Source organism: Drosophila santomea, chromosome 2L, assembly GCF_016746245.2.
Source record: "Drosophila santomea strain STO CAGO 1482 chromosome 2L, Prin_Dsan_1.1, whole genome shotgun sequence".
Lineage (NCBI taxonomy): Eukaryota > Metazoa > Arthropoda > Insecta > Diptera > Drosophilidae > Drosophila > Drosophila santomea.
In genome coordinates, this window is record NC_053016.2 from 9,164,772 (window position 1) to 9,178,873 (window position 14,102).

Below are 14,102 nucleotides of genomic sequence, written 5' to 3' on the forward strand. Positions count from 1 at the left end.
TCAAATGAATTATTGAGTAAAGATATAAGCAAGGCCCTTCTGAATATTAAACTCGCCTTCCTTTTGAACCTCAAAAATATAGTCACGTTTCTTTTTTCACATTGAAACGTGTGATAAAATCTTTCTTTGTTGTTAAATTGTCAAGTATAATTTCCGGTTGATGCTTACATCGATGATCAATGGTTTTCAAAATTGGTAGTTAACAGAAATAGCACACATTTACAACTTTATCACTTCTGATAACTGGCATTACAAAAGCCAATTACTCATCGCATCGCATCCAAAATCCCTCATAACTACTCATTACTAATAATTTACGACGGGCTTGTACGACGGCTTTGATCATCGTGAATAAAACCCGTCCAAACTCGGTAAAGTAAAGTTCTTATGGACCAGCATCGTGCCCATGTTATCCTAGTGCTGGGAAATCCCACGGCTTCATCACAGTGTCAATGTGCGCGAACTTTCCAATGACAAGACCGCGAATACGCATCCAACATAGGGACTATATAGTATAGCAAATAAATATTTAAATCATTTGCTCACCGGCAGCGAGAGAATATCAGAATGCGCGTCACGGGGCGTTAAGATACATAGATACAGATAGATTTGAATGGATTGAATGGATTTCCGCAAAAAGTTTCGCAGAAATGCCGATTGTGGGGAGCAGTACATGAATACAGAAAGTACCGATTGTCATTACCGAAGATCAATAACAAGTGCAGTCTTGGAGCAGCCATGTAAACAAACAGCCCGGGGTATAACCAGTGACTCGTCGACGAAAGCTCTCCAAGATCAGCTGGGATCAGATGCAGAGCGCGCCAGAGACTGCGGCTTTAAGGAGCACCTTTGCGCTTTTGCGATAACGAGTTTCCGATTCCAGTTTTATAAAGATGCGCGCTGAGCGGCAGCAACTCAGTCTGGCTCAAACAACTCGCACAACCACATCGCGTTTGAACCCTAGAAACATAGCAAATCTATAGATATATACATATATATATATACAGACATAGGGGTATATGAAAAGTTCCCCGTATAAAGTTCGTTCTGTGTGCTCGTTCGTTCGCGATTAAAATTACAAAATGTTGCGCTCGCTTTTGGCACTTTTGCTCACGAGTGCGGCGTGCTGTGGGGCGGAACTCTTCCGGGAGGGCTTGAGGACTCCGGAAACGATGGCCTACATTAACGGACTAGTGCAGCAGCAGCAACAGCAGCAGCAGCAGCAACAGCAGCAGCAGCAACAGCAGCAGCAACAGCAGGTGCAGCTGGAGGCGCAGCACATTCAGGCGATACCGCTGCCCCCCGTGCCGCCCCTCCAATCGCCCGGCCTTGTGAGCGGCCTTGTGAATGGCTTTGGCAGCCAGAACGACCCCGCGCTGAATCGCATATCAGACGCTTCGGTAAAACAGCCGCTTCCGGCTGCCCCTTCCCAATTCTCCGCCCCCGCCTCCACCTCCACCTCCGCCTCCGGCTACGTGGATGTGGCCACCTCCGATAAGATTGCGAACAGTGTGCTGAACTTTGCCAACATTATGGGACAGCACTTGACCAGCGGCAAGACGGAGCTATTCTCCCCGCTGAGCATTGTGTACTCGCTGGTGCTGCTGCTGCTGGGCGCCAAGGGTCGCAGTTACGAGGAGCTGTCCTCGGTCTTTGGCATTCCGGATACGTACCGCCTGCACCAAGAGTTCGGCCTGATGCTGCAGGATCTGCAACAGCCCACCAGGGAGGCAGTGTCGCCAGGACGACCGGTGACCAACTGGCGTGCCAGCAGCCCCATGAGATCCAATCGACGGGCCCAGCGACCGGGTGCCCATGAGGTGCACCTGGCCAATGGCCTGTTCACACAGGCCGGCTACTCACTCAACCCCGACTACAGGTGAGTGGTGAGCTTCGCTGCGGATAATTATCCGGCTGCCAACTGGAACTATAGCGATATCTGGTTGGGGATGGGTGCTGGGAATTGCCCGACTATTAGCGATCGCCTTGAGTTGTTACACCAAGAAAAACCGAAGGCTACGGATTGAAGTAGTTATCTTTCCTGAATGCCGTGTCAGGGAAACAGATTCATTAAGCCAGCAGTATGATCTCACACGCTTTTTTTTATTAAACATTTTTATCTCTTGTACGTGGCGCTTTAAAAGGAAATTTATCCATCTGTTTAACTTATTTTATATTCGAAGGAGATAACAAACAGAAAAAATTAAAATATGAAAACAGTTAAATTTAGCTAGAACGTGACAAGTTAATTTCTCTGTGTCGAAATGGGCGTGTTAAACCACTTCTACTTATGAATCTCTAAAATCCGAGCTTTCATTGAGAAGTTTATATGCACGCATAAAGCTTAGCATATAGCTGGGCATTATTGCTAATCTAATTTAGTAAGAACTACCACTTTGTTATTACAAAATATAAATGGCTTGAAAAGTTTATTAAAATCAATGTGAGTCGGCGTAATAGATAATAGAATATATAATAAACCAGAATGAGTTGATAAATTTAAACCAATGAAACGGCATGGAAATCATACAATTCATAAAGTATCACTGATTATTTGAAGTCACTTGACTTGTTATCAGCAAATTAAACATTGAACTAACAACCTTAGGTCAAAATATGTGCTCAAGTTGTAGGAACCATGAGATTCCAAAATTCGTGAGTTAAAAAGCTCAACAGATAAGAAAGAAAGTCAAGTTAGGTACTTTAAAGTAAGAGAAAAGTAAATATTTCCTATATTTATATAGATATACATATCTATTAATATTTATTTATTTCTTTTTGGGTTACTGCTTATGAAACAATAAACAAAAAAGCGTAAAAAACTACTTTCGTAAGTTTTTAGCCCAGCAAATATTACAATTCCAACCCAACCCTAGTCGCCAATAATATTGCTCCACTTTGCACAACGACGTTGGCATACTAATAGCTGCACCTTGTTGAATTATTACTCATGAGCTCCACTTTTGTGCAATTTCAGACGGGTGATCGCCGAGGTCTACGCCTCGGAACTGCAGGTTCAGGATTTCGAGGGCAGTCCGGCGACAGCGCGTTACAACATCAACGCCTGGGTGGCGAAGCACACAAAGAACCACATCGAGAACATCATCTCCAGCGATATACCACAGGCCACCAGGATGATCATCGCCAATGCGTTGTACTTCAAGGGCTTCTGGGAAACGGACTTCATCGAGTCGGCCACGCGACCGGATAACTTTTATCCCAATGGCGAGGGAACTGAGCCGGCCATGAGGGTGCAAATGATGGCCACTGGAGGCGCATATCCGTATCACGAGGATCACGAGCTGGGCTGCAAGATCATTGGACTGCCGTACAGGGGAAATCTGAGCACCATGTACATCATCCAGCCGTTTAAGTCATCGGTGCGGGAGCTAATGGCACTGCAGCAGCGTTTGACGGCGGATAAGATCGAGGACATGATCGGCAGGATGTACAGACGGGCAGCCCTGGTGGCATTGCCAAAGATGCATCTCACCAAGTCGATCAACCTAAAGACCCTCATGCAGCGCCTAGGGCTGGGCGGAATCTTCAGCACGGTGCAGAATGATCTCTCGCTGATAGCCACCAACGAGGCGACGAGAACGAATTCGCTGGGCGGGAATAGTCTGCAGAATCTGGAGGCACAGCGCAGAGCCGGAATGGGTGGAGCACGCTCCGATTTGGTGGTGGATGACATCGTCCACAAAGTGGACTTCACCGTCAACGAGCAGGGCACGGAGGCGGCGGCCTCTTCGGTCACATACCTTAAGAAATCCGGTCCCGATGTCGTCTTCCGGGGCGACACTCCATTCCTGGTACTTGTGCGCCACGATCCCACGAAACTGGTGCTCTTCTACGGTCTTATAAATGAGCCTCCAACGGCTGCTTAGCTTCAAAGACCGTATATATTATTAAGCTTTAGCACCTAAGTTCGTTGACTATAGTTAGGAAGCTAATTAAATCATTTTTAAATTTTAGTAATAAATAAAATAGTAGAACATCAGAATGTATAATGGTTGCGTGCTTTTTTTTATTGTTCAAAAGGTTTCGCATTCAACCCATGGATACAGATTCTTAGCTCAGGTTGACATCTAGAGCAAACTGTGTCTGTATATTAATTGGGGTTGTGGTAATTAATAGTACACCACATTTAAATTGAAATAAAGAACCGCCAAACAACCGGTTGCGGTTAACTGCGCTGTTAAGCGTAGATGCTTTTTCTTAACGGGTAACATGCATCGTTTAACGGAACAGCCGTTATTTTCAGTTACAGAACTGCTGTTCGGCTGTTATCGGCAAAGCCGCATGTTATCGATAACCAAAATTTATTTGGTGTTATTTTTCGCCAAAATTGTTTTCTTTAGCAACGAAGCTTTTAATAAGTATTAAGTGATCCGCAATGATATCCCTACCCGACACAGACAGCGAGGATGAGCTGCCACCCGGCTGGGAGGAGCGTGCCACCGATGACGGCACCGTTTGCTATGTGAAGTAAGTCAAAAGTCAAGTAGAGTCATAAACAATAAGTAATAACTCTTAATTGCACCCATTAGCCAGCAGGGAAAAACATCACAGTGGACACATCCGCGTACGGGTCGCTCCAAACGGATCACGGGCGAGTTACCCCTGGGCTGGGAGAAGTACTACGACGAGCAGGGAAAGCGTTTCATGTTCCTCAACAAGGAGACGCAGCAACGGACGAATGTGGATCCCCGTTTGGCCTTCGCCGTGGAGGAGCCCACGCAGAATGTGGCCCAGGTGCGCCAGCGATTTGACTCCTGCTCCACGGCGTTGCAGGTGCTGCACGGCAAGGATTTGCACGGACGCACGGCCTTGATTACGGGCGCTAATTGTGGCATTGGCTACGAGACCGCTCGTTCGCTGGCCCATCACGGCTGTGAGATCATCTTCGCCTGCCGCAACAGATCCACCACCGAGGCGGCCATCGAAAGGATTGCCCAGGAGCGGCCTGCAGCCCGTGCCCGCTGCCGATTTGCCGCTCTGGACCTCAGCTCTTTGCGTTCGGTGCAGCGATTTGTCGAGGAAATCAAGCAGAGCGTTAGGTCAGTACCATACATACTTCAAATGCCAATATGATTTAATTGATGAGCATAAATATATTGCAGCCACATTGATTATCTCATCCTAAACGCCGGAGTTTTCGCACTGCCCTACACAAAGACCGAGGATGGTCTGGAAACCACATTCCAGGTCTCGCACCTGTCGCATTTCCACCTCACCTTGCAACTGGAGACTCTGTTTGATTACAAAACACGGATCGTTGTGCTGTCATCCGAGTCGCACAGGTAAATGGGAATTTGAACACCTTAGCACGTAATTTGAAATAGTATATTGCAGTTATAGAATTGTTTGTATATGTATTCTTATAATGTACATAATAGTAGACGAACTCACTGTTTTACTTGGCTCCTCGTTTGCTTATATTTGGTTTAAAACTTTCAAGAAGGGCACTTAAAAGTTATTTGGTCAAAATTTAATGAAAAACATTTATTTATTTATTCATATATTTATATATAGATACTTTTAAGTACATTTTAACTTAACGTACAAATCAATACCTCTTTCTCGTTTTTTAACACAATTTGGCTTATACATTTCTTAATTACATTTCAGTATGCCAAAACTGTAAATTTCGTTTTATAAATAATATACTTTTTTTTTTGTTTTGGCTGGCAAGCAATTGTGTGTATTGCAACCTGTTTGTGTGCAATATGATTATTATCCAAATCAGACGGGGATTTTAATTAAAACTGAATTTGGTACATGACACATTCTAAAAATATTTTTAATCATTGACTTTATTTACAATCAGCTGCTAAAATAGCGCACATAACTAAATATAAATATATATTTTTAAAGTAGCTAAAAAACTTGATGTGTAACATTGAGAAAACATTTTCCAATGCACACAAATTGTAGTGGATATTTTGCAGTCGCCGCCATCGCATTTGAATGGCATTTCAAGTTGTCCCCTTTTATTTTTGCAAGTTGATTGCACTTTTATGAATCCACACAGTGGACTTTGCACCGAGCGGTTTCTTTTCGCGCCTTGGTGCCAAACTATTCATAGTCCAGACCAGAAATAGACGCACTTCGTCCCAGTCATGCTGTCTAGTGTAGGTGTTTTCCAAAATGTTTGCCTCAGAGTGGTTTGCTTAAGATGTTTTCGGTTTGATCCGATTTCAAGGCGAAACGTAATTGAACTCAGCTTGGAATATACATATTATTCTTTGCACAGCCATAGGCTTCGTTTACATATTGTGCTGCGCACTGCGAGGCAAACAAAGACCCACATAAAAACAATTACAAAGCCAACGCAGCTGCGATTGTACTATCAAAACCATAGGCATTGCGTACAAAAAGCAATATGATCGGCATCACGTGCAGCTGTAAGCACAGTGGCATCAAGAGCTCTTAAAATACAATTGTAATCTGTTTTAAACAGATATATAGATATTTGATACTTATGCATATATCTAGCTCTTGAAACTGATGATGTGCAAAAAAAGTATCTTTGCTTGTACCTTAGAAGTGAATCAAATATATGTACATATATTAATTAAAGCTAAAAAAAAGGCTTTCACAGAAAGTAAACATAAAAGAATGCTATGTAGATGTCAATCATAATTTCCCTAATTTGCGCTAACTCGCTTAATTAGATTGCTTCACTGGGGACCTCGAATGGCCCACTGTGCCTGCCATCAATGACCAAATAAATCATTTTGTGAACGAATCTCGTGAAGAGACACAGCACCAAATCAAACTAGCTGGATGTATGTACATACTGGGGTTGGTGTTTAAGGTTGTTTTGTATCTGCTGCGTGCGTTGCTGTGCGCACGTACCACATTTTTGGCTTCGTGGAGCATACATGACTATCTGCGAGTACTGCAAGTGGCGCACGAGACTTTTGGTTGCACGTTCGCCTCAGCGAGCAAAAGATATGAATGGTGGCATGGAGTTCGATTGCTGAACGCTAACAAACATTTCACAGTCGAAAAAAGATTACTTTGGGTTGCTTATTATTGCATCAGGCTACAAAACTAGCTTTATCTTTCTGTTTTTTAGTTTATAGATACCAAAGAATATTTTTAAGATTTCTCTTTTTACAATGATTATCTATCTAATTGCGTGGGAAAAGTTTTCAATCCATTAACTACTTGTTAATTCTATTACAAACATGTAATTTCCAGTTGATAGCTAAAGCAGCGAGTTATTGTTTTAAAATTAAATGGCAATTAATCTGTCTGTAGAACCTAATTTGTATACTCAAACATACAAATCTATCTGTAGAACCTAATTAATATACTCAAACATACAAATCTGTCTGTAGAACCTAATTAGGTTTAAATTAACTTAAATTAATTCATATACTCAAACATACAAACAGACGAAAAGCACACTTTATTTTTTGCCCACCTACCACAACAAGACTTATAAAAACTGGAACGCCAACGGGTTTCGTTTCGATGCCGCTGCCGAGTGCGACCCGTACTTATAAATAACACAGAATTTGCATACATTTTGCGACGTTATATTTACATCGACGCCAAGCCGAGCGCAGGGATTCAATAAAATGAAAACAAATCCAAAGTCCAAAATGTGCGCGGCGCGGTATTTGTGGGCAGAAATGAAATGTTTTCATGTTGCGGCTTTCGTCGATTTCAAATCCGCGGGAAGTGTGCGACTTGCGCATGCGCTACTCCTGGTCATTAAGAGGCTTCCTCCCGCCGGAAAACTGGAGGGCAATTGGCTAGGAGAGTTCACTGTGCACATGACAGGGTCCTTGTTCGTTGTGGGGCTTTGATTCGCCGACTACCGACTTGTTGACTCACGCCATTGTTGTTGCGAGGAGTATAGTCTTTGTGTGCGGCCATCCCACTGCACTGCATCCCGTTAATAAAGAGCGTTTAAAGCCGGCTATGGCCAGCCGGCAATGGCAATCAAGACTCGTTTTGCGATTGTCGGCCGGCGAGGGCAAAGTCCAGTGGGTTCAATGGGAATGTTCATGTGGGGGTCTCTTACTGGACAAAGAAATGCGTCGCAAATAACCACACTTACTTACTTGCTAACTTGCCTGCTGCAGATTCGCCAATTTGCCCGTGGAGAATCTGGCGGTGCATCATCTGTCGCCGCCGCCGGAGAAATATTGGAGCATGATGGCCTACAACAATGCCAAGCTGTGCAACGTCTTGTTCGCCCAGGAGCTCGCCCAGGTGAGTCATGCCCAAATTTGGCTTTAATTGGGTCAATTACATATATGCATTTAATGCACCCTTTATTTTCAGCGTTGGAAGCAGCGCGGCATTTCGGTGTTCAGCCTGCATCCGGGCAATATGGTGTCCAGTGATCTGTCGCGCAACTATTGGTTCTACCGCCTGCTCTTCGCCATCGTGCGTCCCTTTACCAAGTCGCTGGTGAGTTGAACGAAATGAGTTCTGTTTGCGAAAACTTTCACTAATTGCTTTCCTGTGCCCCATGTGGCATATGGCATATGACAGCAACAAGCAGCTGCCACGAGTATCTACTGCGCCACGGCCAACGAGCTGACCGGATTGTCTGGACTGTACTTCAACAATTGCTTCTTCTGCGAGCCCAGCAAGTTGTCCAAAAGTGCTGCACTGCAGCAGCAACTGTGGAAGCTCAGTGAGCACCTGATTGCCGAGCTTGTGGAGGAGTAGCAGCACATACTCCATATGTACATAAATGCATTATGATACCATTGATTCCATTAACTCTAAATATAAATCAAAATGTTAGTACTTTCCGTAATGTTTTGTTGTGCGCTCTAAACCAGATTTGGATTTGGTTCACCTTTTTGTGCACTTATCAAAAGCTACTGTCTAAAAAAGTGTAACGCCATTAACTTGTGAACGTTAAGAATATCATGTATTTTCTTTACACTAAACAAGTATACATTTTGATGTGGTTTTAAGTCTTAATAGGTAGCATTTAAATAACAGTCTAAGTACTAGTCAAGGAACTCTCTTCTCTGGCCAGTGGCCACTAGAAGTCGGAGACGCGACCCTTGCGCTCCCAGTCGCCGTAGCGCGTGGGCTCCGGTCCGGCGGGTCCGCCAATCTCGCCCGTATAGGGATTGGTCTGGTTGGGCCACGGCTTGAGGGGCTCCTGCTCCTGGTAGGGATGGCGCGAGAACTCGTCCAGCTTGCCCAGCGGCGTCTTGGCGCGCAGCTTCTTCTGGAAGGCCATTAGCTTCTCGGTGCGGGTTTTCGGCTCCTTGATCTCGACCACCATGTCGCCACCGCCACCGCCGGCTGATGCTCTCCAAGCGCCGCTCGTCGATAGGTAGCTCACTGTCAATGTAAAAATGGGGGAGGAGTTCGTTAGGATCGGCACTGCAGCACAGTAGGCACTCGCTAATGCGACTCTCGCACGCACACACACACACACACACCTTGTTTGCGCAGTTGGGGCAGGACTCGCGCCGTTTGTCTGCTCACGGATTGCATTTTGTTTGGATTTTCAATCAATTGTTGTATTCGAGTTATGCAAGATGTGCCGGCAAATCTTGGGTTTGCTCGCTTCTTAGTCGCAGTTATATTTGTTTACTCAGCAGTCTCACTTCCGTTTCCGGTTGGGAGCTAATGTCACTTGCTTGCTTGATTGTGCGCGTCTGAATTGCAATCTGCCGCCGCGATTCGCTTTTATAGCCCGCGTTGCTGTTCAGTTCCTTTATTTATTATGCCATATGTTGCGAGGCACTGAAAATGTACTAGTTATAGCCCCACAATATGCGCAGCGGAGACGCACACCGCGGTGCACTACCTTGCTATAGACAGTCCACGCTCGATCTGGCAACGCTGACTTTCAAAATTAAAACCGTTATCATACATATTGGAATAATTTGAAAAAGAAACTCCAAAAAATATTGTAGCTGAAACGTATTAAAAATGCATCCAATCATTCACTGTTTCGGTTAAAGATCTTTAATTCGAGGCATATAGCCGTTAGTTAGTAATATTTAATTATTAGGAAACATTACAAATACGCTGATTAGTTAACCATGATAATGAACTATAATAGTGTATAAACCTATTTTCTTATCGTCTGACAACATTCATTTCAGTTCTTTTAGCTGGAGTTTTGCATGTTCCATAGGTTTTCATCGTGTTTGTCATATTTAAGATTAGAGGCATCGATCAGTGGAGTATAATGAGCTAACCCTTTGCATGTAATATCAAAGGTTAGTTGCACTGCTATAAGGTCGCCCAGTCGCCCTCTTCTTATCGCCAAGAGCCATCGGCAATTGAGTGCAGGCGATTAGAAATTGGGTGCCGGACATTATCTTGGCTTATCAGGCATTAAGGTAAGAAACCGAAATAGAAAAGGGCTACTGAAAGACATGAAACGCAGTTTCGAGTTTGCTATGTATTACTTAAAATACGAGTTCATTAAATGGTAACCCCAGATCGAGAAGCCGATGAACCTGCTCATTACATTTCAACTTTGCGCGATTTAAACTCTATAAACGCAGGGAATACTGAAAAAAATACTTTTAGAATATAGAATATCAACTCTATAAGGAAACAACTTTATAATTAAATAAACATCATAAATCGGTTGGAAAAACAACTATTATCATATCTATATGTGTATGCATAACACTTGGATTTTGGAAAAGCTTAATCAGTGATCACTTTTTTCAGTGCCATAATTAACAGTTTCCGAAGTTCTGTATCATTTTATTCAGACATTTATGTTCATTTTTCAGGCCGTTCTATATAGCCGACTTGTCGTTTTGAAAACATTTTCCTACCGCCAGTTCATTCGTTATCAAGTCGGCACTCGAAGTGGTTGGATTGCACCCCCAAGACTAAGAATTACAGATACTCGGGCACTCAATGCAATCCAATCCGTACAACCAACTGGTCAGGTCGCGAGGAGCATTGAATATACATCCATAAATAGTGCCACACTTTCCCCAGACTCGAAGCCAAACGGAATGTTTGCAACTTGAGTTGCATTATCAGAGGTGGCAGATAACCTCCAGCCCGCTCCGTGGACTTGGACTCGGATCAGATCGGATCAGATCTGACAGCATAAGGAAGTGGAAGGAATCAGACAGTCTGCACATTTAGATTCAGCAGGGCAAAGATCTACCGTCGAGCAAAGAACCCATTCAAGTGAGTTTTTAATGCAAAAATTACAGGAGGTAGTCAATAAAGTTTAGAGCGCAAATTTCCACGATTAAGTAGAAACTCGTATTAAAAATCCATTTGGGTTTGTCCTATGATTCATTAAGAAAGCATTCACAGATAATAAGCGTTTTAAATTTATTTAAATTCCTAATAAAATAAATAATAAATAATAAAAGTGAATAAACGCACACTCACGGGTGAATAACTTATGTTTATTTATTATTAGAGATACTACCATGTTTTTTGTTACATTTTGCAAACGAACCCATTCATTATTTTATGTAATTATGGAGTAATTACAATATTTTTCAGGAAACTAAACTTGGTCGACTATGTAGCTATTTAAATACGATCTTAAAACAAACTCTTGTAATTATTTCTACTCCTAAAAGAAGAAATGCGAGAAATTAATATGTAAATCAGTCTAACTTAACGTTAACTTACCATTCTAGGCAGCAATTTTAGTTGATTGAAAACGAGTTAAGCCTGGTCAATTAAGTAGTTTGTAAACTAAGCCATAAAACTGTTTTCCCACTTCAGGTGCACCAACACATAATGATAGGAAAACAGCGCATTTGGCAGACAAGTGTGGTGGGTCTGCTCCTGGCCAGCTTCAGTCTGTGCTCGGTGGTGTATATGGAGGAGATCGAACGCTGGATGGTAGAGAGGTTGATGGTCCTCCGGCCAGGCACACTGATCAGCGGCCTGTGGCAGTCACCCGCCATGGACGTCAACATGGATCTGTACATATTCAACTGGACAAACTCGGAGCGCTTCAGCGATCCCACTGTAAAGCCCCGGTTCGAGGAGCTGGGACCCTATCGCTTCACGGAGCGGATGCAGAAGGTCGATGTGGAGTGGCACGATGAGAACTACACGGTGTCCTACAGGCGACGCAGTCGCTTTGATTTCGATCCGATACGCAGTGCCGGACGTCCATCAGATCCCATTGTGGCGCCCAACCTGCTCATCGTGGGTCTGTACCAGAAGATAGCCATGTGGAGTCCCATGCTGCGCTCGCTTATGCTGTTGGCCCTAAATATCTACGGCAGGGAGAAGGCCATGATACGGCCCGCCAGCGATTGGATGTTCGATGGCTTCGACACGCCCATGATCAAGATGAGCAAAATGGTGCCGCCCAGTCTCGTGCCGGAGATGAAGTTCCCCTACGAGAAGATCGGCTATGCGTATCCAGTGAGTCAAGCGAGTTGGAAATATTTCCCATACCCCAACCAAGAAACTTAATCTTTGCAGCGCAATGGCAGCATGGAAGTCTACGGGCACCACAACGTCTACACGGGACAGGATGAGTTCCAAAAACTGGGTCAGATAGCCAGGTGGCGGTACAACAACGTCACAGAGTCTAGTCCCAGGTGCAAGTTGAAGGGCAGTGCCGGGGAGTTCCACCCAATACCGCTGGTGAAGGGCAGACCCATATCCTACTTCCTGCCGGATCTGTGCCGTGAGCTGCAGGTGGACTACTCCGGCACCACCATCTTCGAGGGCATTGAGGCATTCGTGTACAGAGGCAGTACGCGCAACATGGCCAACGGTAAGGAATCCATACCAGATTATAGGATGTATTCCATTATAATTGGAATTGCGCCATTCCAGGTACTGATAATCCGGATAACAGCTGCTACTGCCAGGAGAACTGCCAGGAGTTGAGATCCGGCCTGGTCAACATATCCTCCTGTTGGTATGGAGCGCCTGTCTTTGCATCCTATCCGCACTACTATAATGCGGATCCCTACTACGCAGAGCAGGTGGAGGGCATGAAGCCGGACAAGGATCGCCACGAGATGGTCATTATGTTGGAACCCAAAACCGGCATGGTGCTGGAGATCAAGGCGCGCCTTATGGCCAGCTTGCTGGTTGAGCCCAAAACTCATTTGTAAGTATGGTGACCACGATGGAAATCGGAAATCTGTTAAATGAAACAATAATATTCGCAGAATCTACCGCACGGCGAGAAGAACATTCTTTCCATTGATCTGGGCGGACTACAATGTCCGCATCTCGGACGATCTTTTGGGCTACGTGAAGCTAATGCCGATCCTCGAGCTTGTGGGCAAGATCGTTGGCATCCTGGGCGTGGTCTTGGGCGTGCTGATGGTATTCTGGTATCCCCACCAAATGATCTGGCAGAAGAGCCAGATGCAGAAGATCGAGATTAGTTCCATCGAGACGAATCGGTCGTTGGAGCCCGTGAAGAACAGCGATGTGGAGGACTCGCCGCTGCTGAAGGGATTGCAATACACAGGTGCCAAAAATGGGGTGGGAAATTCAAATTAGGGATATAAGCCAACTAAGTGTGTCATATGTTTAAGTTTGCAAGAGATTGCTTGCCTAGTCTACAGTTTAAGCCAATAAATGGTAAATGGTGTTCAAGTGCTGGAATGTATCTAAAGATTCCAGGCATTTGTATGTACGGTTGAACGGTTAGCTTTTTACTGCTGAATGGGATTGTCCGTTGACTTTTCTTATCACTCTGCGTCATCCAGTTAAATAAGTCCCCAAGTAAAAAAAACTTCAAACTGATTACTGATTAATATACCTTGTATATATGTTCATATATTGTGTGAAAACTATAGCATGCACAAATCACATATGTAATACTAACACTGAACTTTAAATAATCGATGCACTTGTGAATACTTAACCGATTCAGAACCGTTTCAAGAAAATGCTTACACCACGAAAACAAAAAAGATCCGGTTTTGCGGCCCAATGAATAAGAGAATTAAGAGAGCGAAGAGAGCTGTATATGCATATGTATGCACAGTGTATGTGTGTGTGTGTATGCGACGCTGTCTGATTATACCGTACAATTGGTAAAGTCCATTGGATTGTGAAGTATACAATGTATCCAATTTTAACCTTAATACCAACAATTGGAGGCTTAACATACTTATGAGTACAAGAAA

General features: G+C 44.0%; 4 protein-coding genes across 4 annotated transcripts; 3 read left to right on the forward strand and 1 right to left on the reverse strand.

Moving 5' to 3' along the window:
* Positions 1-913: 913 nt before the first annotated feature.
* Positions 914-4,007, forward strand: LOC120446102 (serine protease inhibitor 28Dc). Its single transcript, XM_039626898.1, has 2 exons — positions 914-1,879; positions 2,978-4,007. The coding sequence occupies exons 1-2, from the start codon at positions 1,083-1,085 to the stop codon at positions 3,885-3,887; spliced, it is 1,707 nt and encodes a 568-aa protein (XP_039482832.1). The 5' UTR covers positions 914-1,082; the 3' UTR covers positions 3,888-4,007.
* A 287-nt stretch (positions 4,008-4,294) lies between these two features.
* LOC120446112 (WW domain-containing oxidoreductase) lies at positions 4,295-8,778 on the forward strand. The gene is made up of 6 exons (XM_039626910.2): positions 4,295-4,488; positions 4,551-5,060; positions 5,124-5,303; positions 8,103-8,232; positions 8,305-8,433; positions 8,518-8,778. The coding sequence occupies exons 1-6, from the start codon at positions 4,397-4,399 to the stop codon at positions 8,695-8,697; spliced, it is 1,221 nt and encodes a 406-aa protein (XP_039482844.1). The 5' UTR covers positions 4,295-4,396; the 3' UTR covers positions 8,698-8,778.
* A 105-nt stretch (positions 8,779-8,883) lies between these two features.
* Positions 8,884-9,714, reverse strand: LOC120446122 (succinate dehydrogenase assembly factor 4, mitochondrial). The gene is made up of 2 exons (XM_039626950.1): positions 9,432-9,714; positions 8,884-9,330 (listed from the first exon to the last, which is right to left on the reverse strand). The coding sequence occupies exons 1-2, from the start codon at positions 9,484-9,486 to the stop codon at positions 9,023-9,025; spliced, it is 363 nt and encodes a 120-aa protein (XP_039482884.1). The 5' UTR covers positions 9,487-9,714; the 3' UTR covers positions 8,884-9,022.
* A 1,033-nt stretch (positions 9,715-10,747) lies between these two features.
* On the forward strand, positions 10,748-13,627 carry LOC120444775 (protein peste). Its single transcript, XM_039624712.2, has 5 exons — positions 10,748-11,160; positions 11,716-12,369; positions 12,430-12,727; positions 12,790-13,069; positions 13,131-13,627. The coding sequence occupies exons 2-5, from the start codon at positions 11,731-11,733 to the stop codon at positions 13,468-13,470; spliced, it is 1,557 nt and encodes a 518-aa protein (XP_039480646.1). The 5' UTR covers positions 10,748-11,160; positions 11,716-11,730; the 3' UTR covers positions 13,471-13,627.
* The last annotated feature ends 475 nt before the right edge of the window (positions 13,628-14,102 follow it).